The sequence below is a fragment of the Arachis stenosperma genome, chromosome 8 (genome assembly GCF_014773155.1).
Source record: "Arachis stenosperma cultivar V10309 chromosome 8, arast.V10309.gnm1.PFL2, whole genome shotgun sequence".
NCBI lineage: Eukaryota > Viridiplantae > Streptophyta > Magnoliopsida > Fabales > Fabaceae > Arachis > Arachis stenosperma.
The window spans coordinates 40,915,401-40,942,541 of NC_080384.1; the positions used below are offsets into that span (position 1 = coordinate 40,915,401).

The window sequence follows — 27,141 nt, forward strand, 5'->3', positions numbered from 1 at the left end:
TAAGAAATAAGCAACAGTAGCAAAATCGTCCACTGAAGTTGAATATAGAGCTCTTGCTTCTGCAACTTGTGAGGCTCAATGGTTATTTAATTTATTCATTGAATTGAAATTGCCTCTTACAAAATCCATAAACCTCTACTATGACAATCAATCTGCCCTTCACTTGGCTGCTAATCCCATCTTTTATGAAAGGACTAAGCACATCGAAGTTGATTGCCATATTACAAGGGAGAAAGCTCAAATGGGACTGACCAGATTATTGCCCATTAAGAATAAAGAACAACTTGTAGATGTTCTCACTAAACCATTGCCTCCTGGATCTTTCTCCAAATTCTTTCCCCAGATATTCATGGCATTCTTGGATTGCGAGAAGATATCACATGACTAGTAATCATTGATTTTTTTTCATTCTTCTTCATTCCCAGCTTGTGGGAGGATATCACATAACTAATTCTACTATTATTTGCACATTCATATTTAATTCTGATTGTAATAAACTTGACATTGTTAGAGAGTAAATTTGTAATTATAGGATTACAGCTGTAATTAGTTATTTTTGATAGAATTTGTTAGAAGTGGGAACAAAAATAATTATACATTGTACAAATAAGTACGGTAGCTTATAAATTTTTTGATGTTCTTTCATTCAATGAAAATCACTTTTACCAAATTCCTTTTTCTTCTCTCGTTCATCTCTCTCTCAGTTTTATAAAGACACACGAAAAAACATTTCTCTGAACTCACTTTTAACCATTTGTAATGAATTTTTTTATAGTTATATTGGATTTGTTTGCTGAATTTATGCTACAACAATAGTTTTATACATATTAGGGACTTATTTTTTATTTTTGTATATTGAAGACCTATTTTTTATTATTTATATATGATGAATTATTATTTCAGCATTTTATATTGAGCATTAAAAGTTATTTTTTATTTAAAAAATCACAAATTCAAATCACTTATAATGAAATTGAATTTTCTAAAAAAAAAATTATCCAATTCAAATTATATTGCATATAAATTAAGTATTTAAATCGAATAATATTTTTATCTTAAAATCAAACTGCATCGCATATATATCTACTAATTAGCTAATATGATATTATTATAACAGGCGTGTAGCCTACTGATATTATTTTAAATTATCTCTGCTCAATAAACAAAAGTTCCAGCGACATAAACAATAGTATTCCAATGTAAATACTTTTACATGAGGCAAGATAAAAATTCATAATATTTTGAAGTGTAAAATGTTTTTATGCCTAAAATTATTTACTCAAATATATTATAAAATGTTGCTTTATTGATAAAAGTACTTAAATATTTTACCATCTCAAAAATTATAAACATAACAAATACAACAATAGAAATAAATATAATAAAAAAGAATTAGGTGGTAAAAATAAAAATCTTAAGTGTGTGTTTGGATTACAGTTAATAAACGGAAATTTATATAAAATTGATTTTATAAACTTAACTTTGGATGAAAAGTAAGTTTGTGTTAAAGTGATTTATGTTTGGCAATTTTTATATCAAAATGGATTATAGTAAAATAAATATTGTTTGAATTACACTACTCAAAATCACTTTTAGATAAAAAAAATTATTAAAATAGACATCAACTTAAATACTTTTTATATATTATCTTATCATTTTAATTTAAATATTTGAATAGATCTTATTAATTAAATTTATAATAAAATTAATATTTATATACTAAAATAAAAATAACATATAAAAATTGACAAAATATATTTTTAATTAAAACTAACAAAATATAAATTTTAGAAAGTACTACGAATAATAAAAAAAATTAAATATTTATCTTGGTAGTGATTAAAATAAATAAAAAAATTTTGATGATATTTTTATATAGTATATTTTTAGTACTTTTAGTACTCTTTTTTAGTATGTTATAATTTTTTTATTATTATTATTTACGATTAATTTTTTGTTTAATTTACTTTACCTAATAGGATTAATAAATTATATTATAAAAAATAATACAAAAATAATACAAAAAATTATAATTATAAAAATATATATTGTCAAATAAATAGTTAACAAAAAATAAAAATAATAAATAATAAAAAAGAGAATTTATATAAATAAAAATAATAAGGATTTTATAAATAATATAATAACATACGTAAAGGATAAAGTTGGTAAAATATAAAGATTGAATATTAATGGCTAAAAATCCGTTGTTAAAACACAGAAATTTAAAATTGTTGCTTCTTGTAAATGTGAGTTTGAATACAAAATTATTTATACGTTTGTGAATAAAAAATTTGTCAAACCAAAAATTAAAACTTTTAAAAAATCTAAAATTGCTTCCTCATTTTCAACGTATTTTCCAAACACAACCTAAATAGTAAAATAACCGAAAAAAAAAATCATACCCATTGCACGTGGCCGAGGGAACGTATATTAATACGCATAACGCATTGCACGTGGAAAAAAATACAAAGGTTCAAGGGTATTTGTGTAATTTCGAAATTTACAACGCTCTTCTCAAATTCTCAATTTCTCATGACTCATCCAGATCTTGGACCGGTTTCTCGAAGTAAACGCCCACCACATCCCTTTTATAATTTTTTGTAACCCTTTTTTAGGATTTAATTTAATATTTAAAACATTGTTGGTATTGTAGATATAGGAAAATGGTTATAAAATATATTTTACATTAAAAATAATTGCATTTATAAAAAGATTCATATAGTATTGTTAATATAAAATTTTTTATATAGATGAGAATAAACTGCTTGTTATTGCTTAACGGTTGACTAGCGACATTAATAATTTGTTCAAAATAAATTTTATATATTAGTGTAAAGAAAAATATCTACTTGATTAATTGTATTATTTAAAAATTCCTGTAAATATAAGTTATAATACATAATAGTATAAAAATCTTTTATATTCGTAAATTAACGATGCATAAAAAGTTACTTTCTCACTAAGATTTTATTCAAATATCTACAAACTTAAAAGTTATATTTTAAAATGATCAATTTTTTTCTAACTATAATGTATATGAGAATTGAGATGGATGGTTTCAAATAGCAAAAGTTTGTTGACTTTGTTTTAACAATGTAAATATTTAAATTCTAATAAATTACAAGCCCGTTATTCTTTTTTTTTATTTTTTATTTGATGATTATCAAGGTTGGTTCGATCCTAGTTTTAGTAGTTTAGAACTTGGGATTTAAAGTAATTTGATGTGAAAATGATAGTAAACTATTATATTATTTATAAAATTTAATTATATTATCTATAAATTTTTTGTATAAAAACACGAATAAAAGTATAAAAAATAATATTAATTTTTTTGTTTATGAAAAGTTGGTTATATTATTTTAAAATATGTATTTATGCTATTATAGAAGTTTGATATTTTCATAATTGATCACTTGACTAGCAAACAAAAAATATATGAAACATATAAATTATATACAAATAATAATAACTTAGATTCATTTATTTTAGTTCATAGTACATTTTTATTTTAATATTAAAATATATAACAAATTAAATAATTATTCATAATTTACTATATAGTTTTTATTTTTCAAAAATATAGTAGCTTCCACTTTCCTCCACCCTTTTTTTTACCTTTATTAATAAAGAAAATATCCGAGGTAGTTTCTCTTATCAATTCTATTTATTTCAAAAACTTCAAAATATATCCATGTTCGTTCATACTTAGCTTATCTTTTATTATGGGATATGGAAAAAACTCTTTAATGTGAAGAGATTGATATTTGGTAAGAGGACAAAGAGAATTTTAACCACCATTAAATTTATAATTTTAATATATGTGTAAATTTTATTATCTTAATTTAACATAATTAGACCTTTATTTATTCATTTTATTAATCTTTTATTTTAGAAAATTTGATCCATGAGATACATAGTTTTTTTAAATAAATATAAAATTATATATTTATCATTTTGTACAAAATATAACTATTTACTATTTTACATATTATTTCTCATTTTCGCAACAAGTGTAAGCAAAATTGAAAATATATATTTTCTATTTTAATTTCACAATCACTACCAATGAAATTGAGAAAAAAAAATTATTACAATTTAGCTAGTGTTATATCAAGTAACTAGAGATTAATGAGCTAGACTTGTAAGATTGGCTCGATTGTTTGTAAGTAAGCAATGGTCTCAGCAAGTTTAGAGAGTATGAGAACTTAAGAATACTTGAGGAGTGTCAGTGTACTTATAGTGATGAACACATAACCACCGTTGAAGTGGTTTCTTCTTTTAAGAAGGATAACCGTCCTTTTATCTTAGAAAAGTTGAGATATGACTCCTGGAAGTGAGTTGAGAGATTTTAGAATAAGTGTTATCCACCAGCTAATCTTGTTTCTTACTTCCTTGTGGTGGAATCTTTCGTTGATTCCGACTTCTTGAATGGAGGTCGGTTGCGAATGAGGCCAACTTTATGGATTGGATCTCTTTATTTTATTTGGTCCTGGACCTTAATGTTGGGAGAGGGTATGAACAACTAGCAATGTCGATATAATTTGAACAACAAAAAATCTATAAGCTATTTTAAACATCTTCCACTATTTTCAACTATTTATTAATATATTTATATTTCTTAAAAGCATATATGCTATTCTAGGATTTTTTTTTAAAAGGTCTATAAATTAGTGATATTTTTATTTGCAAAAAGTTAGGTAAGTTCAACTTCAAGGTTATGATCTAACTTCTATTTTCTATCTATTTTGTAGAAAACTGCAATTGCCAAAAACCAACCATATCATAGAAAACCCCATAGTAGCAAAATATGTTGCTTTTAAGAAACAAAACTTCCAACTTAGACAGAGCCCAAAAAAAGTAAAAAACTAAAAACAATAAATAAAATAAAATAAAATAAAGAGACACCTACAAAACTTGCACACAGCCAAAATTGTAAAACCCAGAACCCTTTACATGGAAGAGTTTTAAGTGTACTGAGAACACCAATATTTTAGTTGTTTTAATCATTAATCTGAATTATAAAAAATATATATATAATATATATTAATTAAAATCAACAGTTAAAATAACCAGAATACCGATGTTCTCGATATACTTAAAATTTTTTCTACATATTATATATTTTTTTTCTTTGTCGCAAATAATGGAAGAAAATAATTTCCATAAAACAAAAAAAAAGCAAAAATAAATCCTTAAAATAACACTGTCAAGAAAAACGGAAGTCCTACCTTTTTTACTCTGAAGAAATTCAGGACAATAGCGATCTACGCTGCTGAACGTGAAACAAAAATCTTTACTTTTTTTTCTTTTTAATTTTTTGGATATAAATATAAATAGTTAAAAAGTGTAAATTGTAAAAGATTATAGTCTCTCTCTCGCTATATCTTTATATTTCTCTCTCTCCTTCTCTCTGTATTTTTCTCTGTTTTCTCTCTCTTTAACTGGTTCTTCGTCGCAGGAAGAGAGAGGCTTATTTGGGTCCGAGGTAGAAAAAAACAGAGCGAGATCTGAACTTTTTGGAGAGACCCTTTCTCAAAAGAGGGTCTTCTTCTTCACTGTCTGGTATTCTCTCCATCTTTTTCTGGTGCAATTTTTCTATCTTGTTCTGTTTCTTTGGTCTTGGTTTTTCTGTCCATTCGCTCAATGATTTTGTCTTTTTTGTTGAATAAATTCTGGGTTTGATTCTGATCATTCAAATGTATTCAGATCATATATAACCTTGTCGAAATTTTCGTGCTTGTAGCTCAGTTTTCTGGGATTTGGATTTGCATGTCGAGTTTTCCATTTTGATGAAGCTGTGGTTTTGGATGCATAAAAAGATGATTTTTATCGTTTATATCATCTGGGTGTTTGTGATTTGTTTCTATTTCATATTAAAGGTGGAGATGTTATAGCATTTTAGATCCCTATGTTGATTTTCTCATGCTCTGATCAAATTTGATGGAATTCATGTACTGATTGATGAAGTGAGGTGTTATATCGTCATCGTTCATTCGACTTCGGCCTGCATATATTTTTTATTTGGTACTTTTTAATTTTTTGAAATTTGTTAGATAATTATAACAATCTTGTGAATTGTTGCAAAAAGGATTTGTTTTTGATTCGTGGTTTAAGAATTTTGTGCCTGGTTTATTGATCATGTGGATCAGAATCACTGAATTAGTATACGCTTGCTCCGTATTTGATTTCCCTCAATATTGATTTTCTTTCCTAATATTTTTATGTTCTTTTGGGAATAGGTTTCTTTAGTTTTGTGAGGGTGTGTTGTAATTGGAGCCATGGCGGTCGAGGTTGTTGGATTTGAGATGGTTCAAGGACCAATGGATACTGGTGCTGAAGGAGGCAAACCTATTTTGAATGAAAAGGAGCATGGCAAGCTGGAAAAGGATTCCAGCGCGGCCATCAAATTCGGCTCACATGGAGATGAATCTGCTAAAGGGGAAGGGAATAAAGTTTCTGATTCCAGTGTTCCGAAAGAGGCAGCGGAAGAGTGGCCTGCACCTAAGCAGATTCATTCCTTCTATTTTGTTAGGTGCCGGCCTTATGAGGATCCACATATTAAATCTAAGATTGATCAGCTTGACAAAGAGATTACCAAGAAGAATCAAGCCCGATATCAGGTCACTGAAGCACTGAAAGCTAAGCGGGTGAGTTCTAAATAATCTGTCACGGCTACTTGTCTTTTAGTTGTTGTTTATCAAAATTTGAAAATGACAAGAGAATCCAAGGTGAGAAGTAGGATGTATTCGAATATGGGGTTGGTTTCGGTGTCTGAGCATATGTGTTGTTCCTAATGTTAATAACTGTGATGGCAAGGGTGATAAAAAAAAACTGTTCATATGTTTCAAAAATAACTAGTTGCTGATTTTTCCGCTGTTTACTGTTGTGTCTTTTGACAGAAAATCTTAATTTATTGTTTACCATAAATCTACGCTTGACTAGCTTTGATTTTACATGGAGCACTATTGCAAGGGAGTCAAATATTTATTCTTTTGATAATGCATGTCTTTTTTATTTTATTCATTTATTTTTTTTATAACTCTAGATTAGTTTTCCCAAATCTTCAGGATGTATTATTGAGTATGTTCAATTCAATGACAGATGATGAGAGCTTAATGCAAATTTGATTTGGTCTTACTCTTGCAGTCGGAACGGGCAGAGTTAATTTCTCAGATCAAGGCTCTAAGAGGTGACAGCAGGCAATTCCAGAGTATTGTGGATGAGAAAATAAAAGAGATCGAACCTCTGCAACAAGCACTGGGCAAGCTTCGTACCAACAACAATGCTGGTCGCAGTGGTTTATGCTCATCGGAGGAGGAACTCAATGATATTGTGTGTTACGAGTTCGATTTCTTTGAATTGCATATTAATTCCTCCATCTATTGTCTATTAACCGACCACTTCTTTGTGCTTCGATTGATGCAGATATATAGCTTGCAATACCGCATACAACATGAGAGTATTTCTCTAAACGAGGAAAAGCAAATCATGCGAGAAATCAAACAGCTTGAGGGGACAAGGGAGAAAGTTGTTGCTAATGCTGCCATGAGGGCCAAGTTACAGGATTCTATGGGACAGAAGGAAGCCATTCAAGACCAGGTTAAGGTAAGATAATTTTGCTTTATTGTTCTGTTGAGCTTCTTTTTATGAAGTGTCAGGGTGCTTTTGTTATAGCTTTTTCTGGCAAAAGATCGCTTGTTTTAACCAAAAAACTCACTTTCCATAAATTTGTATGAATATAGAATAATCTGAATTTTTCAAATCTATCAGTTTTCTGCTTTTTTCTCTTCAAAAAGTTGAACAAGTAACAATTAAGAAAATCATTTTGTAGCTTTTTCAATTATATAGAAGAATCAAGTTTTCAAAGCTTTTTTTGAAGATGAACGACAAAGGCACCCTGAATATACTTGAAACTTTTACTATTCAATGAGTTCATTAGAATTAATTGCCTTCGAATTATTGCAGGCTATTGGTGGGGATTTGGATGGAGTGAAGAAGGAGAGACAAGCGATTCGGTCCAAAATCAAGCAAATTGATGATGAACTGAAAGTCATCGACAAGGATATCCAGACTCTGCAGGATGAACTGACAGCTATCACTCAAAAGAGGGAACAGGCTTATGAGAGTATTCAACAGCTGAGAAAGAAGCGTGACGAGGGGGTATGTTTCGCATTTTAATACTAGCATTTTCTAGTCCTCACAGCGATTGTCTAACATGAATGACCACCACTCTGCAATAGTAGAATTTCGTCATACTGTTTCTTAATTAACATACTTGATGTTTTGTCAGTCGGAATTGGTTCTAGTAACTACAATCATGATTTCTTGGCTGAATTGTTTTCCCAGTCTTGTGTTTGCACTTGATTCTTAATTTTATTTATACAATCTTTCTCAGAATTCCCATTTCCACCAATCCCGTATAATTCTGAACAAAGCAAAGGAGCTTGCTGCAAAGAAAGATGTTAGTGCTATCGAGGAACTTTCACAGACAGAGGTTTGTACTCATGATATTTATTCTTTAAAGCACCGTGAGATTATTTAACAATGACATTGAAATTTCTCTCGCATCTGTTTATTTTGTTTCTGGGTTATGGATGCGATCTTACTTGTATTTTATTTGATATTTTATTATTTGCGTTTTTGGTTCCAGGTCGAGAAATTTATGTCACACTGGAACAGTGACAAAGCTTTCAGGAACGATTATGAGAAAAGAATCCTTCCATCATTGGATATGCGTCAGTTGAGTAGGGATGGGCGGATGAGGAACCCTGACGAAAAGCCAATCCTGGAAGAGCCAAAGGTTGCTGAAACTGTTGCACCGGCAAAAGCAGTTGCAAAACAGCCAAAGGAGGAGCCTAAGCCTGCTCCTCAGGAAACCTTGGTCACTCAAGCAGTTCCAAAAGAAGCCAAGAACAAAGGGAAAGACTCAAAATCCAAGCTGGCAAAGGATATAGAGGAAACTGATGAATATGACTTCGCGATACCCGTAAAGGAGACTCCCAAGGAGCCCAAAGTTGATCCAGCAAAGCTGAAAGAGATAAAGAGAGAGGAGGAAATTGCGAAGGCAAAGCAGGCCTTGGAAAGGAAGAAGAAGCTAGCAGAGAAAGCTGCCGCCAAAGCTGCCATCAAGGCACAAAAGGAAGCTGAGAAGAAGCTCAAGGTAACTGCCACACAATTCTTCTTTCAATGTATGTTTTTCGAATCAAAACATTTTCGTATTTCGCATATATCTAAATATGTTGATATCTTTAGGACCGTGAGAAGAAAGCAGCAAAGAAGAAAGGTTTGGCAGCAACTGATGCGAATCCTGAGGAACAACCAGAAGATTCAGCAGCAGTGGAGGCCACAGAGCAAGAAAAGGAGGATAATGTCGAAGCCCCAGCTCCAGTGGCAGTGAAGGAGAAGGCCCTGAAGGAAAGTAGTGTTAGATCCAGGAGCCGTGCTGCGAAGGGCCCTGAATTGATTCCAAAGGCCATTCTTAAGCGGAAAAAGTCTACCAACAATAACATGTTGTATGCCTCAATTGCCGCCTTCGTTTTGGCAGTTCTGGTGTTGCTCATTATTGCATACATCTATCTTATCTGAAGAAAGAGAGAAAAAAAAAAAAAACCAAAGGTTTAGATCTAGAAGAGAAGGAAGTGTATACCAATTTTCCTAGTGGCTGGCTAGGTTTGTTGAGGGGTAGCCTTTTTAAGTTACTAATATTGATCATGCAAAACTCCTGTGCTTTTAGCTTCTGCTTTTGTGGGGGGAGAAAACTTGATACTTTTTTAGTTTGACTGTACCTTTTTATCAAATTTTGTTCAGCTATCTTTTGACATGTTTATTACTGGATTCTGGAGTTTGTTTCTATAGTTTAAATTAACTTGGTGAGAGGAATGGCACCATGGTATGGTAGGCTTTCAAACTTAATCTTGAGAGTTTTGCATTGCTTGTTATGTAGTCTTGAATCTTTTGATGATTTAGAGCACTATTCCTTCGAAGTCCGAAGTGATTGACTTGGCTTCAAAATCACTCTCTTTTCATAAATATTTTATGTACTTTATAAAAAAAAGGCTTATAAAGTCTTGGATTTTTTATAGTGATAGTTATTTCAAGATGGCTCAAGTACGATTTTGGTTTCTAAGGTAGGGTTGGAAATTTTTTGTCTCTAACTTTTTTTAACTTATAAAATCTGTGTTTAATTTATTTTTAAAATCGTCATTTTTAACAAATTTTTTATTTTTATTACCAAACTACCTCTTATTAAAAAAAAATAAAAAAGAAAAGAAAACGGGTAAAAAAGAAAAGAAAATGGGGAAAAGGGGAAGGAAATCACGCTGGGGGGAGGGATTTCGGGGAAGAATAGGTGGAAGGGGAAGGGAATCTGCCGCCACTGCTTCTCGTCGTTCGGTTCTCGTCGCCGTCGTTGCTCCTCGTCGTTCGGTTCTCGTCACTGGATTTTACCGTCAGATCTCGCCATTTCCTTTCTTCCTCAGCACACACTTACACTAACGGCAAGAGAAGAGAGAGCATAGGGAGAGAGAAAGAGAAGTGGAGAGGAAGAGAAGAGAGAAATGGAGGCGTTGAGGGAGACCGCGTCCAGCTCGCCACGCCCTGTCTCGTCCTCATCGCGAATCGCCGTTGTCGGTCGCCATCAAGCCATGTCCTGTCGTCATCGCTGGAGTAAGGTCACGTCGACGCCAGCAGATCCGCGATGTTGGACGGTCGTTGATGCTCCTCACCGGTTGCCGCTGCTCCTTGTCCTCATTGCCAGTTGTTGTTGTTGTTCTGATTCCACTATCCATTGTTTTTGTTCTTCTTCTGATTCTGGTTGTTGTTTCATTGTTGTTGCTTCTGTTTCTGCTTTCTGCTTCTGCTATTGTTTTTGCTTCTGGTTCTGCTTTTATTGTTGTTCTTTTGCTTCTGGTTGTTGTTTCATTGTTGTTGATTCTGCTTCTGCTTCTGCCTCTGTTTCTGGTTGATTTTGGGAAAGAAGGGAAATGATATTTTGGTCCGAAGGATGATTTTAAAACCAAGTTAAACCTTAGGGACGATTTTGTAAGCAAAAAAATGTTGGGGACAAAAAAAATTTTCAACTCCTACCTTTGGGACCAAAATCGTACTTAACCCTTTCAAGATCTTGTAATTCATTATATTAGTGTTTATATTAAAAGCAATTATGTTAAGTGTATATTAAAATCAGCCACTACAATAGAATACACATTATAATATAAAATACACATTAAAAATAATTTAAATTATACATATATTTATACATAAATATATAATAGTTGATTTATAACTGATTTAAGTGTGTAAATAACATTTTTGTATAAATAATCAGTCAATTAGAAAGGGTTATTTATGGAAAATTGTTACTATTGGAGGGTTTTGACAAGGTGGTCTAGTAAAGTATTGTAGAGTAAAACTATTGAAATGGCGACTCACAAAGAGGATGATATATTATGAGTTGGTGAATTTTATGGTGTCTAAATTGCCGAGTAAAAGTCCTTTTCGGTCCTTAACCCTTTATCTGATGGACATTCCGCCCTTAACAATTATAAAAACACAAATCGGTCCTCATCCACTTTTGTATTTGTTCAACCCATCCTTTGAGATCGGTTGCCAGCAGGTTAATGCTGACGTGTCAAGTAACTGTGTCTAAGTGGCTTTGTCTCCTTTGTAATAGGGACAAATCACCCCATGAGCCCCTTGACTATCTCCCTCCTCGCTTCACCCACTCCCGCTCCCTCCGAAACTCTCTCTCCCTCCTATTCTCCCTCTTCTCTATTGCCTTTCTCAACTCCAAAACCCTAACCCCCTCCCCCAACACCTCCAATACGCCTCACCTCCTCTCCAAAATCATCATCAAAATCATCACCACGGCAATCATCATCAAAATTACCGTATTCACTTCTCTTCAACCTCATTACAATCATTATCGTTATCAATAATATTATCATCAAAATCCAAAAATTCAAAAACAAAAAACATAATCACACTAAAGAAATATCCTGATCACTTGGAGAAAAAAAATTCATTTATTTTTCGAAAAAATTAGCAGAAAAATAAAGACTAAAAAAGTAAAGTTTGAATGTTAAAATAAAGGAAACTCATGATGTTGTTGTGGTAGTGATGGTAGCGGTGAGTGATGAAGAGAAATGAGAAAATAAAAGAAAATGCAGAGAGGGAGAAAATGGAGGAGAGAAGGGAGAGAAAGTTTAGAAAAATATAAATTTTTCATTAATCATGTATAAATGGTAGTGATGATATTATTAATGATGATGATGATTGTGACTCCGGTGGGGTGGCGAAGAGGGAGGATTGGAGGGAGAGGGAGGAGTGTGAGTGCGGTAGCGGTGGAGAAGAGGGAGGAGAGGAGGAAGAAAGAGTTTGGATGAGGGAGATGGTTGAAGAGTTTTGGGGGCGATTTGTCCCTATTACGAAGGAGACCTTACTTGACACGTCAGCGTTAACCTGTTATTAACCGGTTCTAGAGGCTGAATTGAATAAATACAAAAGTGGATGGGGACCGATTTGTGTTTTTATAATTGTTAGGGAACGCAATGTCCATTTAGTAAATGGTTAAGGACTGGAAAGGACTTTTACTCCTAAATTGCCTAATTTACTTTTAAAGGTAAAAAATAAAATGTTTAAAGTATAGTTATTAAAATCAAACCGGATAGACTGGTTCAACCAAAAAACCGGTGAAACAAATCCTATATCGGTCCAGTTTGATGTTTGGACCGTGTAAGATAAAGAACCGACACGAATTGGTCAAACCAAAGTGAATCGGTAAAAATTGGTCAAACTTGGTAAAAATTGATTCAACCGAACTGTTTGGAATTTAAAATTTTTTCAAAATGCTTGAGATGGGGTTCAAATCCATCTCCTTAATGAGAGAGATGCTATTCACAACCAACAAGTTGTCATGCTTCTTGTTAATATGTATGCAAATTATATTACATATAAATATCTTTTATAAAAAAGTTTACTTCTATCTAATTTATTTTAATTTTAATTATAAACTCACTCATTTTTAAATTAATTATATTTTTATTTAACAATAATTATAAATTCACTTATTTTTTCTTTTTATAATTATATAATATCTATTAATATTATTTTTCAATAAATACTTGTAGTATATAATAGTATAATAGATATAAACTAATTAATAAATTATTGAAATTTGAAAATAATAGTTATTTTAATATAAAAATAAAATAAAAATATTTATGATAGAGTAAAAATAATAAAATACGTATTGTTTCTGTTTCATATTATTTTAGAATAGCTAGATATTCTTAAAATGTTAATGAAAATATGTATTTTAATTTTAATTTTAAATTTTTTATTATTTTTTATTTTTTATTTACATAAAACTGGGTTAACCGGTTCAACTAGTGATCTACTGGTTGAACCAATAATTCAGTGATCTAGTAGTCTAATCGGTTCGATCACCGATTCGATTCTGACAATTATGGTTTAAAGTAAAAAGTAAAATATTTAAAATTTATTAAATATTATCTATTTATTTTTTAGGAAATTAGACACAATGTTAAATGCATTATAGCATTCACCTTATGAGTTTTGAGAGACTAATATTTGAAAAAAAGTCATATAAAACTTGGAATTTTTTTAACCAAATAAAATAAATATTTTATTTACCAAAATAAATAATTTGTAGTATTTTTACAAAATTGTATCGTATTTCTTATCTCATTTACAGTGTAAACGAAAATAAGAGTGTACATATCTCGTTTACATTGTAAACGAGATAAGGCACGAAACACTAGACGTATTTATTTCATTTACAGTGTCAACGAGATACATGAACTCTTATTTTGTTTACACTGTAAACGAGATATATGAAGGATTATGACGTTTACAGTGTAAACGAGATACATTACAACAAATTTTTAGCAGCTATAAAAGGATGTGCAATCATTTGCATTCTTCACAAACATCTCACTTCGTCTCCATTTTTCTTCCAAAAAACAAGCCAAAATGTCTAATGATGGTGGATATGTGGTTGTAAGTGTGTATCTCAATTGCAATATGAGAAACAGTGACACCGATATCATATTTAAGTGTGATAATTTCATTCTGTTGCACCTGGGAAGTTAGTTCTTTGTCCGAGTTGAAGAGTCTAATATTAAGTAGTGTTGGTGGTAGCAGGAGAAAAGAGATTGGAAGGGTCGGATACATGTTGCTAGCACTGATGGAAATGAAGTTTTCCGGTTTCATCTGTTTTGACTCAATGGTGACGATCATGTGCACCTCATGTTTGACATTTATGGGAGAATCATGACGGAACAAGTTATGGAGCTTTCTGAGGAGGTCGGTGATGTTGGTGGCGGTGGATTTGGCCACTCAGATTTTGTGTAGGACGACTCACCTCTCGCACCACCACCGATACACGTTGCGAGTCCAGTGGAAGACATAGATGTGGATGGTGAGGAATCTGACGATGAGTATGTTGCGGATAGCAACGATAGTGGTTCTTCTGAAGATGATGATGAGGAGGAGTTTGTACGCGAGACGCTGTTGGAGCCATCAGTTCAATATCTTCATTTTGCCCCGCACTCAATTTCGGCCTTATCAGCTGTACCCAATCATTATATCAGACGTTGGATTTGGGCGCGATGCACGAAAAAACTTCGTTTTTCAACACATGTGAAGATGATAGTGTGGAGTTTCGGGTTGGTCACATATTCAAGAGTAGAGATGCAGTGATGTAGGTGTGAAGAATTACAATATTTACAGAAGTGTTCAGTACCAAGTAGTGAAGTCGGACCGATTAAAGTACCATATTTATTTCCAGCAATATGTAGTTGGATGACCGTAGAGTCTCCGTATTACCCTTCGACAGAATCTTAAATATTGGTGAGGCCTCGTTTAGGTGTGGTATAATTAATATCATTTATCACTGTTATATTATGTATAAATATCAATCATGTATGTGTTATTTCGTTAGGGAGATGCGTAGAATTGGAGGAATGTATACGTGTTTAGCACAAGTAAGAACAAGTAAGCCATCAACTTAATAACTTAAACAACAAATTTAAATAAAACCATTTACTAAAATAATTAATAACTAGAAGCATAAACATCTTGTTACTTAACTAAGTTAACCAGAAACATTTAGTTAAATAATTAATAACTAAATTAATAAACATATGCTTAATAACTTACTTTAAAGAAAAACAAACTTAAATAAATATTTTAATAACAAATTCATTTTACTAATATCTAAAATCATATCCTATTATTTAAACCATTGTTAGCAATATATTTATTTGCCTAACATATACTGTATACTACTTCTATAAAAGTATTCTAAATATAGCTACACATGTATACTTTAACATAAACATAAAAAAACAACACTAACTTCAAAGTCGGTTATCCCAGCGATATGCTATGTCTCGTTTAGTTGGTTGATGTCTGTATAATGTGCATCGGCGCGCGCCATAATCTCCTAATAATTCGATAATATACTTAGAAAAGGGTGGAAGTGAAAGAAAAATTGAAGAAATAGATGTAATTAGGACTCAAATGATGTTGTGAACAATATATATATATATATAAGCCTTTTTCACTCTTATCTCGTCATCTTGTAAAAGCAATAAAGAGTGCATGTATCTCTTTTATACTGTAAACAAAATAAGACCAATACACACCACGTATATAAATGTGATACAGTCACATAGTTTTGTATTTTATTTTGTTTACCGTATAAACGAGATACGGTACATTTTTGTAAAAATATTATAAATAGTATATTTTAGTAAATAAAACACTTATTTTATTTATTTAAAAAAAATCTTAAGTCTTCAGACTTTTTCACTATAATAGCTAGCCTTTTAGGCTATGATTTTTTGAAGTCTAGCTTACTACAATTACAATAGACTCTGTAATCACATGGATGGGTGTTACACTTGTACCTCTTTCAAAAGTAAAGAAGTGTGTTAACTTGAAATAAAAACAAAAAATGCCTTTTGTTTTGATATTGTGAATTTCATATTAGCACTTTGATGCCTTTAAAATACGGTACTTTCATGAACCTGTGGTGCAGTGACACACTCACTGCATAGCAAAATAATGGGTGCAGTGACTTTGCCAAAAGCAACAAGCTCGCAATGTTTATGTGTCATACCATGTCGAATGTGAATATCGTGTTGATTCACGTTATTTACCATTTGTCTTTGATGCAGTGTGTTATATCCAAAAGGATATTTTTTTTATAGGGATAATGGTTAAATTCGTTTTTAAGAGATTATTTATTTTTTAAATTAGTTTTTAAAATCTTTTTTAATAAAATTCGTCATTTAAATTTTTTAAATTAATTGAGTTAGTCTTTTTGTTATTTTTTTTGTTGATGGCGCCAAAATTTATTAATGTGATACGTTAAGTGATACTACAATACACACATAAGGCTTTGTTTGGGTGAGTTTTTAAGAAAATATCTTTTTTCGAATGATCTTTTTTTAAAAGATCTTATGAAAAAAGTAAAAGTAATTTTATGTTTGGATATCTCATTCCAAAAGATCTTTTTATTTATCAATTATGTTTGGGTATAACAATATAAAAATACTTTTTATTTATTTATTACATAAAAAACATCTTTTTTTAATGAAAAATATCTTTTAAAAAAAGATGTAAATTACAGCTTCTCAAAAAAATATTTTTTATTTATTTTTCTAGTGCTTTTACCTTTACTACTAGAAATTTGCCAAACACACTAAAAAATAAAAAAGATATTTTTTCGTTGAAAAAAATATCTTTTTTTATCTAGATAATGGCGCCCAACAAGCCCAAATAAAAAAGATCTTTTTTTCTAGTGTCTTAAATGACTATCAACATAATAAGTTTATGAAATATGATCAAATAAAAACCTAATTGAGAGGAGAACTTGAGGCATTAGAATTCCTCAATTTAAAATTTGATTTGATGTAATTTTATAAATTAATCATGTTAGTCGGTAGTTAGGACTACTAGGTGCATGTTGTGGTGTTAATTAACTTGTCATGTCAATAAATAAATTTTGACGTCATTAGCAACGAAAGTGACGGAATGACTAAAATGACTAACTTAAAATATTGAAAGACGAATTTGATTAAAACAAATCTTTCGGAGACTAATGTAGATAACGAGTGATTTTTTTAGAACTAATTTGGACTAAATCCTTAAAGTGGTCTTTTAGATTCGGCTCGTGCACCAATTGTACCTCTGAGTTTTTAATTGCACTATTTTAGATCTCGAAATTGAACTCCGGACTCCATAAAAGTCCTCATATCCATTTTCGGCATGACTCAACAGATCAGAGAGTTGATGTGGCACAGAAAATGGATCCTCTCAATTTTTTTGTAAAGTGTGATCTTTTACCATACATTTTTTAAGTAGAACTAAGAGAAAATATGTGAGAAAAAATAATGAATAATGAGAAATCACACTTTACAAAAAAATTGAGAGAAAAAATTAAAAGAAACCATTTTCGTGGCACAGTCACTCCACGCTCGATGTAAGGGATGGCGTCGTTTAGGATTTTGGCACGCAACAAGACCAAAACGTCGCCGTTTAGGGTGCGTGAGGTAAACAAAACGTTAGAAGGCATATGTATTCAGATCATGCACAACTCTTCTCCCTCTTTTCTCCAACACCCAATACCTCGTCTCTCTTTTCTTCTAACAATGGCGAAGGATTAGTATGGTGATGTAGTTGGCGATTTTAAGGATCTGCGTGTTATTACTGGTGTCGCCATTGAGGAGGCAACACTGGCATCATTAGTGAGGTTAGTAAACAGTGACAATTTTTTTTATTCTTATTATTTTTTACTAACCATTGATGATTAAAGAGTGCTTGTTGGTTTTTACTTTTTGTCTGTAGTTGGAATTTTTTATCATTGTTAAAATGTTTAGGGTTTTATTTGTTGTTTTGTTAGGATGAGATGCTCTATTTTTAGTTGATGGAATATGGGCTAAACTTTTTCTTCACCATACATGATATGAAAACTGTTGAATTTTGGAAATAGTAATGCTCATTGAGTTAATGTGTGCAATTGTTGTACTTGATGTGGATGGAAATTCTACTTGTCCAGTTCGCAGTTAAAGACGAGTGGCTCAAGCTTCCTGCTATGTGACTAGGCCCCTATCATTTAGTACATGTCTTCAAAAGTTTCATTGAGACTTGGAAAAAGAGTAAGAAGAACAACAAGAATATAGAAGAAATAAAGTAGAAGAAGAAGAGGTACAAAAAGAAGATGGGTTCTAGGGTTTATAAATGCAAACAAGGACTGCTATGGAGTATTAACACCTCTTTTTCATGTCACCTAGCCGTTGTTAATGCTAGAGTGGCAGTGACTGTACCAGCTCATCATTTTAGCTGCTGAGTCATGCCAAAAATGGGCCTGAAGACTTTTATGGAGTCCATAATTCAATATCGAGATCCAAAATAGTGTAATTGAAAATTCAGGGATACAATTGATGCATGAGCCAAATCTGGAGGATCATTTAAAGATTTAATCAACTAATTTGACCATTTATTTATATTTTATATATTTAAAAACCAGTCTTATTTATATGTCTAAGGTGAAAACTTCTTTATTTTTACCAAAAGTTTTAGTAAATACTTAAATTATTCCTAAAAAAAATTTATATTTGATCCTTGTATCCTAATAAATTTTTATTCTATTCAAGTTTTCCAAAATTATTTGCGTCATATATATTAGAGTTAAGCTCAAAAGTAGTATAACTAGGTGTATCTTTTTTAATATGAGAAATTAAAAGTAATGCAATCTACACTTGATTGAGTTATCGTATTCGCATATCAGACACATTTTGGACACGTCATTCATTGTCTGACATATGTGTTTTTTTTGTTCAACTATGTCTTAATAAAAAATAAATTTTTTTTCTAAACACATCTGGACATATCTAAATATTATCACGTATCAGCGTGTCTAGTATTACTCTTAATATGTATTCTTAAAACGAGTTTAGAAATAATATATTATTATTTATTAAAATAAATTTTTAAAATAATTTATATAATAAAAAATTAATTTATATTATAATATAAAATTATTAAAATATGAAAATATAATTATAATTTACCTAAAAAATACTATATATTTTATATATGCTATAATCTCTATTTCTTATAAAAATTTAAAATGTGTGTATCTATATATCTGGATATAATATTATTTTTCGTATTCGTGTCAGTATTTATACAACACAAAGTGGAATGAAGATTTTTTAGACCAAATTTTTCATTTGAAAACTACTTTGGGGAGTTAATATTTAAAAGGACCTCTGAAATTTCAGCTCCTATTTAATTTAGCTCTTCAATTTTTAATTGATTTCATTTCTGTTACTAAAAAGATGACGGAGCACGATAAAACGACATAATTTTGCTATTTGTGCCTAAACTACACCGTTTTAAACAAACTCCCTTTCTTCCTCCTCCTCAATTTGATTATCACTAAATCCCCCATCTCCTTCTTTCTTTCTTCTCTTTTTCTCACCCTAGTTACTAGCACAATCATCACTATCCTTCTCCTCACCTTCCCTTCATCCACCACTCCACCACCATCCCACTATCCCCTTCTCCATCTCCCTTCTCCTCCATCTCTTTAGCCAGAGAATACCACAAAGAAAATTGGACCATCAAAAAAGTCTTTATTTTCATCACATTCAAAAAATTCGACGACAAGTAAAGACTCAAAACCTCCATTATTATCGTCGTCGTCATCATAAACTTCACCTACATGCTCTATTACCCGAAAAAGTAGAAATAGCGGCGAGTTAAGGCGGAAATGGATTGAGAACTATTGCTGAAGTCATAACTGCTTAAGATCACAAAATCAATGCAATGATAAATGAGAGAATTTGCCCTATGATTATAAGAAGGTTCGCGATTATAAATTCAAATCACAATCATAACAAACTATGTATCACTAATTTGCAAAACAAAAAGAACCTCTTTTCATACTTAAAAATCTTTTTTTATATGAGCATGAAAACAATAAATAACACATCTATTGCTGAAAAGTCACCAAGAAATCCAGCAGGAATTATCAAAGCAGCATAAGTTTAAGATCATCATGATTAGATCAATAAATTATTCTGTTTATTTTAGGGTAAGAAAAAGAAAAAGAAAAAAAGAAAAAAAAGAGAAAGAGAGAAAAGAGAGATTTATTCATTCAATTAAAAAGGAGAAAAAAAAAGAGAAACAAAAAAAATAAAACAATTTTAAATTATGCCATATTAATTTTTTACGATAAAAATAGATGAAAGGACCAACTTGAATCGTTTTTTAAAAATTTAAAGTACAATTTGAATCATTTTTTAATGAAAAAGTTTAGGGGGTCAGCAGTTTTATTGAATTTTGGCCAGTATGTAATCAGCAGAGGAAGGTGAGCCATTGGATGAAATCTCACACCAATCTCACACCATCAAATCATCATTAATGACTAGTTAATGGCTAACAATCACAAAAATTGATGGCCCCTAGCATTGCTCTTTTTTAATTGAAGAATTAAGTTGAGTGGAGGTCAAATTTAAAGGTAATTTTGAATATTGACTTCTACTTTGGGTTTAATGCTACGTATTATTGAACCGGATGATATCCACATTCATTCCACACGTAGCGGCATGCTTCTTACGCTTCTCTTTTCTTCCCCTCTTCCTATGCTCCTCTCTCTAAAAACACCAGCAGCTGAAGTTTCTTCCCCTCTTTCGCTGCCTTAGATTCGTTTCTGTTGCTGCCATGGCTGCTGCCACTGCCAGTATCGTCGGAACTTCTTCATGGAGTCTTAGAAGAGCAGCAGCTCAAGCTTTCGCACTCTCTCAATCCCATTTTCTCTGCTCTACCAATCCCTACTTCTCTTTCCCAAGGACCCTTTGCACTCTGCCTCTCTCTGTTTCTGCTTCTTCAGGTCCCATTTTTATCTCTCTCATCCTTTTTTTCTTTTTTGGATATTTCCAGTGCCATGTGCAACTCAATAATTGTTTTTTTTTTTTTTTTGCGTACCCGTTATGTTAAATTGTGTAAAAATGCAATCTTTTTGGGGATTGGAATTCTGGGGGCAGTGATAAACAAAGGATATATGTTGTGGGTTAAAAAATTAATACCTAATAATAATAGAATTCAATTTCAGAGCTTTACACTGTAGAGTTTAATTGATTGCATTTTCATTTATATGACTTTTGAAGTAGAGGATGGTTAAACATGAATAACTTTTCTCTACATGTTCATGGTGATGAAGGATGATCTATACTTATAGCATTAGCATATGAAGGTTGAAACTTCAGCCTTTAATAACAATGAAGTGCTTCACTTGCATATTAACCAATTGAACTATGGCCAATATTTTCATCAATCTAATCTGAAGTGAGAAAGGAGCTGAGTAGTTATACAAAATAGCTACAAGCCAACAATTATGATCCAAGTTTTCACATTTCTAAGTAATGCCTTATGATGTAAAGCTTCAGATGTAAGTCACACAGTGCAAGCTATAAAGGGAGATGTTGATGAGCTACTGAATGGAGTGGTAGAGAAAAGTGTAATAAAAGAAGTGAAGCATATTCTTGAGATGGTACTTCTTTCTCTGGTCCACATATATTTTCATTCTGTAATTACATTAATTACTCATGTCGTGAACAACCTTGCTGCTCTGCCTTTTCCTCTCATGAAAATCTGATGCTCATTGCTTCGTTTATTGTAGGCTAGACGTGCATCATTAAGACGAGAGATTCTCCATACAGATTTTCTAACACCTCCAGTGCTTAAAGAATCTATGAAAGTTTTGGAAAAATTATCTGACGTGAAAGCAATTGCTCAAGGAGGTTACCCCCAGGTAAATACACATAAAAGTTTGCTCCATTCCTTTGATATGCAGGTTATTCTGTATGTGTATGTAGGCATTACATGTATAATTTATTCTCTAGGCTGAACGTTGTCGAATTTCTGTTGGACATCCGGAAGAACTGACAAGCGATCCAGATATCATTTCGGCATTGAGGTAAATCTTGTATTTTCTAATTTATGTTATCAAGCACACCACATCCATTGGTGGTGCTTCTAGACCTCCATTCTAATGGTTGCATAAATTTGCTCTTTTCAGTGTCTCTGGGAACTTTCGATTTGAATCTTGTTCTCATGGTGACTTCCTTGGCTCAATTCTTGGTACAGGAATTACTAGGGAGAAAGTTGGAGATATTATATTGCAGGTATTCTTCTTGTCTTTTCTTTTCCTTTTCTTTTTCCTTTTTATTTTTAATAAAATTTTCCCCCTCTCTATTTATTACATACATGAAGGTTTACTTGAAATGGGGCTCTATCGCTTTGTACTGAGGAGTGTGCAAATGGTAATATGGCAGAAGTTAATATATAATTAGTTAACCAGATTCACATGTTGTTTCATAAATTTGTATTACACTGTTTAATGATTCTTTTACATTTCAAAAGACTTCATTATCCAGTCCAACGATATGAAGATTCTGTCAAAGAAAAGCCTGATTATAAGCTATATGGAAATATAATGAACTTCAGTGGCAATATGATACAATATGATCTGCAAATTATTACCTCTTACATAAGAATTTTCCTGTTCATGAGTTCTCTATTGTTTATTTGTTTTAGATACATCCCTCTGGCCTGTGCATATTATAACATTCTTGTATAAAGTTGCTGTTATCTCTAATGTTTTAACGACATCAATTTGTTATTTGTTTACGTGTTTCTTTTATCTTATGCTTAGATAAACAAATCAGGCATTGTGGATAACATCATAAAAGAACAAAAGAAAAAAATAAACAGTCAAATCTGTTTATAAAGCTATAGTAGGTACGACACATATTTGAATTGATTTTGTCACCTTTTCTACCCAGGGAGAACAGGGTGCTCAGATACTTGTCGTACCAGAGCTTGTTGAATTTCTAATGTCGTCATTGGATAAGGTATCTCCATTTCACATACTGCTTTTTGCAATTTACGTTTCTTGATAAGCATCTAATTATCAGAACAAGAGACATTTTCTAAGTGCAATGTTACATATTTGATAATTCTTTCATTGATATGGATCAATCTTGTTTCAAACTGATCTAGGCCCTAGGATGATGGACCATCCAAATTCCAAAATATATCTAACTAGGGTATGGCACCATATGAGAGTATCCATCCTTATTACAAGATGAATTTATTTACCTTTTCACTGATGTTATGGTAACATAAAGTTTGGCAATTTAATCTACCTTTCCCTTTTACTCCAAAGCATTCTTGAATCTTGCCCATATTTTGATCGAACAAGCTGGGTTATTTACTAATGTGCCACCTTTTTCAAAACTTATTATCAAAATACCACCTTCTTGAAACTAATTAGCCAAATGCCACCTTTTGCTAAGGTGACAGCTGATTTGCTATTTTATTTTTAATTATGATCAATTATCATAATATAGGAAGAATGACATCTGGCTAATTAGTTTCAAAAGAGTAGCATTTTGATATTAAGTTTCTGAAAAGGTGGCACATTGGTAAACATCGGAGCCCTGAGGCAGTGTGATTTTCTGTATAGATTGCTCTGAGGTAAGTTCTATACTGTGATTTGATAGGACTTAAACTTTTATATTTTATTCTTATGCAGGTTCGTAATGTTCCTGTAAGTTGCAGTAAGATACCATTAATTTCTCTTGATTACGAGCCACCAAGGTGCATCTTTGATCCTGGTTTCAATCTCATATTTTCATGAATGTTTATTTCTGGTACTGAGACTATCATTTTGATTTTTCCCCCTTGTGCAGAACAACCACGTTTAAAACTATAGAAGCATCACTCAGAGTTGATGCCTTGGCTAGTGCAGGTTTTAAGATTTCACGTTCCAAGCTAGTTGATTTGATCAGGTTGGCAACTCCAGCAGCTGTACCTACATATATTCAAATTCTGTTAGAATATTCTAAATTATTGTTTGCCTAAATTGAAATGGTCCCTAAGATCTTTTTGTTTTGTTTTATGTTTTGATTTTGCTTGTGAAATATCGTTAACTATGAATCTTCCACAAAAATGTACTAAAACATATGCATAAATTCAATGTCACCCAAATTCAATTAGCTTTAAGCCTTTAACCACATCATGTGTAATTTAGGGTACAGTATGCTGTTTGTCCCTAATGTTTGTGATTTTCTTCAAAAATACCCCTAACATCCAATTCATTTAATTTTGTCTTTAACATTTTCAAATTGTGTCAAAACTACTCCTGAACGTTAACTCTATCTAAAATGCTGGGGACAAAATTAAATGGAATTAAACATTAGGGTAATTTTGAAGAAAATTGCCAATGTTAAGGACAAAAAACTTACTTTACCCTATAGTTTAACCCCTAAACTTTGAAATACTGCAAATCGACCCTCGGGAATTTTAAAATTGTGGATAATTGGTTATCAAAGGAAGGAACATGATTTTGTGCATATTTCATGCATTCCCTGTGTTCTTTCTGGACTTATGGTTGATTACATTGATGCCTTCTTTTTTTTTTCTTTATCAAAATTTTGTCATCTTATGCTACGAGCATGCTTAGATGCTTCTTTTTATTATTTTCTTAGGACCAACTGAATTTTCAGTAAAAAATAATGTGATGTTGTTTGTAATTTGTATTATATACCTTTTCATCAATAAGTCTTACTATATAGACGCTGGTAAGATTTATATGACATTAACAATGTGATTGTTAATATATGATAGTTTTGTTGTAGCAATGGTGATGTGCGTATAAACTGGACCCCTGTTACTACCAAAGGAACCACACTGAAAAGTGGAGACATTGTATCAGTTAGTGGAAGAGGTAGATTAAAGGTAACTTAGCATCACATGAATGACTTTAGATACTGTTACATAGCACTTTCAGTTATGTTTTATTTTATGCATTAACAATGTTAAAAGAGTCTTACATTGATATCCAATCGAATACTTGCATTACATATGACTTTTCGGACGGCGGGTGGTTGAGTCGGTTGAGTCGAATACTTTTGTCGATGCAGTAATATATAATTGGATGTCTGTGTAAGCTGGCGCATACAAATTAAGATCCTGATTTTGTTTCATCTTTATGTTGGGTGCAGATTGGAGAAATTAACTCAACAAAGAAAGGGAAGTTTGCAGTGGAGCTTATTCGGTATTTATGAAACTTTCTACCTGGAGACTAGAGTTACTTTTAGAGCTTCTTTATGTAAACATTTTCAGGAATTAAAAAAAAAGGGAATAAACTACCATTTTTATCCATGAAGAGTGAATATGCTGACGAAATTACCTATGAAAAAAAAAAAAAAACAACTCAAAACTTGTGAGATGTACCCATGACAAAATGAGTTTCTTTTGACCAAAAAACAATAATGATAAGCTACTATTTCTACCTATTCAATTTCCAAATTATCCCCTCCTTCATCTTCAACATTCATCCAGCTCACAAATCATCCTCAACCTTCAACCAAATGCATTTAGATAGAATATAGGCACTGAAAATTTGTCCAAAAATTGAACTTTTTTGGGGCAAAATATACAAGGTCCCTGAGAAATCAAAAGGGATATTAAAAGTTTTTCTCTGATAGCACCACCAAATAAAAATGCATCAACAGTAAATGAATTAAGGGGGGCACTGTTGGCGACTGCAAGATGCGGGTATGAGAAAGAGGAGAAGCACCTTGTTAAGCTATGGCTCATTTGTGACTTGGACTGAGATTGCGAGTGCGAAAGGCTCAAAGTAGTGCTCGTTAGCAGCCTTGCTCTGCACCGGAACATCTCCGGAAGCATGTAATAAGACAAGTCCATATCTGCCTTGAAAAGGAAAGAAGGCATAGCAGCGCCACAGGGGTAGGCAAAGACGAATGAATGCGGCAAAGATGAACAGAGGCAAAGGAGATCAAGAGGGGAAAGGGTGGTGGTTTGGGGTCCAAGGGAAACTCGGGGTGATTAGATGGTGAGAGTTTCCAAGAGGTTGAAGACGATAGAAGGATAATTTAGGAGAGTCTTTTAATGGAGTCAATGCAAATATCATGGTTGAGTATTTTTTCATGTGACCAATAAGAATTATATTTGTACTTTCATTTCAGTCATCTTGTTTACATATTTGGCTGGACAATTGTATTTATTTGATGAATTTGTAATGAAATCAATCATATTTATCATTAGACTATTTTAAATGTTGAATCTCATCATTTTGGACGTTATAGAAAAAGAATAAAATAACAATTAGGTCTTTCAAGATAACAAACGATAGATATATTATGTCCTTTGTTAATTTATTGTGCAAAATTTAATGGTAGCATTTATGTGTACTGTTATGTATTGTAATGTGTCACATTGTTGTCACATAAGTATGAAGACCATGTCATTTAGGACAGTGAAGTTCTCCTTATCTATTGAGTTTCTATATAACCCTTATAAATTACTCTTTATTTATCATGAATTTTAATAAAATAGATAAAGTTTCGTTTCAAAATTTGCAATCTTTGTGACAATTATAAACAGACATATCATTGTAGTTAACGATGCAGATAAACACCACTATTAAATATTACATGATGAATTGATGGAAAGACATATCGTGTTTACCATTTGATATTATGAAGGACGTAATTGATATTTTTTTTTTCAAAGACTAATTAGTTTAAAACCAACAATCGTTAAGAATCTAATTGTCACTTTAAACACTTTTTAATTTATTCAGTAATGTTATGAACGGAGTTTTTTGGCTACGTCTCAGGTTATTGGTGCCAAGATGTTTTGCGTAGGCCGAACAATGAAATTGCTCGAAGTGGAAGAGAAGAAAGACGCAAATAAGATGATGGAGTTGGAGAAGTCTTTGAAGGAAAGAGATGAAGTCGTTATTGATATGACGTAAAAAATGAAGAGTATGGAGGGAGAAATGTCTAACCTGCATGATCAGATCCGAGCTTTGCAAGGTCAGATTAAAGATTCTGACAACGAGAAAGGGAAGCTAACTTCTAGGGTGCATGAACTTGAGAATGGGATGATGGAGATGTTTGCAGTGGGGTTTAATTGCGCCGTCAGCCAGGTGAAAGCGTTTGCTCCAGAATTTGATGTTTGGAGCCTTGACGTCACCAAGATAGTGGTCAACGACAAGCTCATAGATGATGA

The 27,141-nt window shown here is 31.8% G+C and overlaps 2 protein-coding genes across 4 annotated transcripts; both read left to right on the forward strand.

Moving 5' to 3' along the window:
- The first annotated feature begins 5,344 nt into the window (after positions 1–5,344).
- Positions 5,345–9,829, forward strand: LOC130944378 (proton pump-interactor 1-like). The gene is made up of 8 exons (XM_057872680.1): positions 5,345–5,565; positions 6,243–6,650; positions 7,150–7,335; positions 7,429–7,608; positions 7,969–8,163; positions 8,399–8,497; positions 8,654–9,163; positions 9,256–9,829. Exons 2-8 carry the CDS (start codon positions 6,282–6,284, stop codon positions 9,586–9,588), a joined length of 1,872 nt encoding a protein of 623 aa, XP_057728663.1. The 5' UTR covers positions 5,345–5,565; positions 6,243–6,281; the 3' UTR covers positions 9,589–9,829.
- Positions 9,830–20,639: 10,810 nt separating this feature from the next.
- LOC130943880 (uncharacterized) lies at positions 20,640–26,158 on the forward strand. Of its 3 annotated transcripts, none has more exons than XR_009071906.1 (10): positions 20,640–20,929; positions 21,480–21,589; positions 21,719–21,850; positions 21,942–22,015; positions 22,118–22,223; positions 22,884–22,952; positions 23,636–23,700; positions 23,793–23,891; positions 24,730–24,840; positions 25,107–26,158. XR_009071906.1 is itself a non-coding variant. In XM_057871952.1 (10 exons), the coding sequence occupies exons 1-10, from the start codon at positions 20,761–20,763 to the stop codon at positions 25,167–25,169; spliced, it is 987 nt and encodes a 328-aa protein (XP_057727935.1). In that variant the 5' UTR covers positions 20,640–20,760; the 3' UTR covers positions 25,170–26,156. The 3 variants fall into 3 exon arrangements, 2 of the variants coding, with proteins under 2 accessions (XP_057727935.1, XP_057727936.1); XM_057871952.1 differs by having other exon boundaries at positions 24,741–24,840; positions 25,107–26,156; XM_057871953.1 differs by having other exon boundaries at positions 21,486–21,589; positions 24,741–24,840; positions 25,107–26,156.
- The last annotated feature ends 983 nt before the right edge of the window (positions 26,159–27,141 follow it).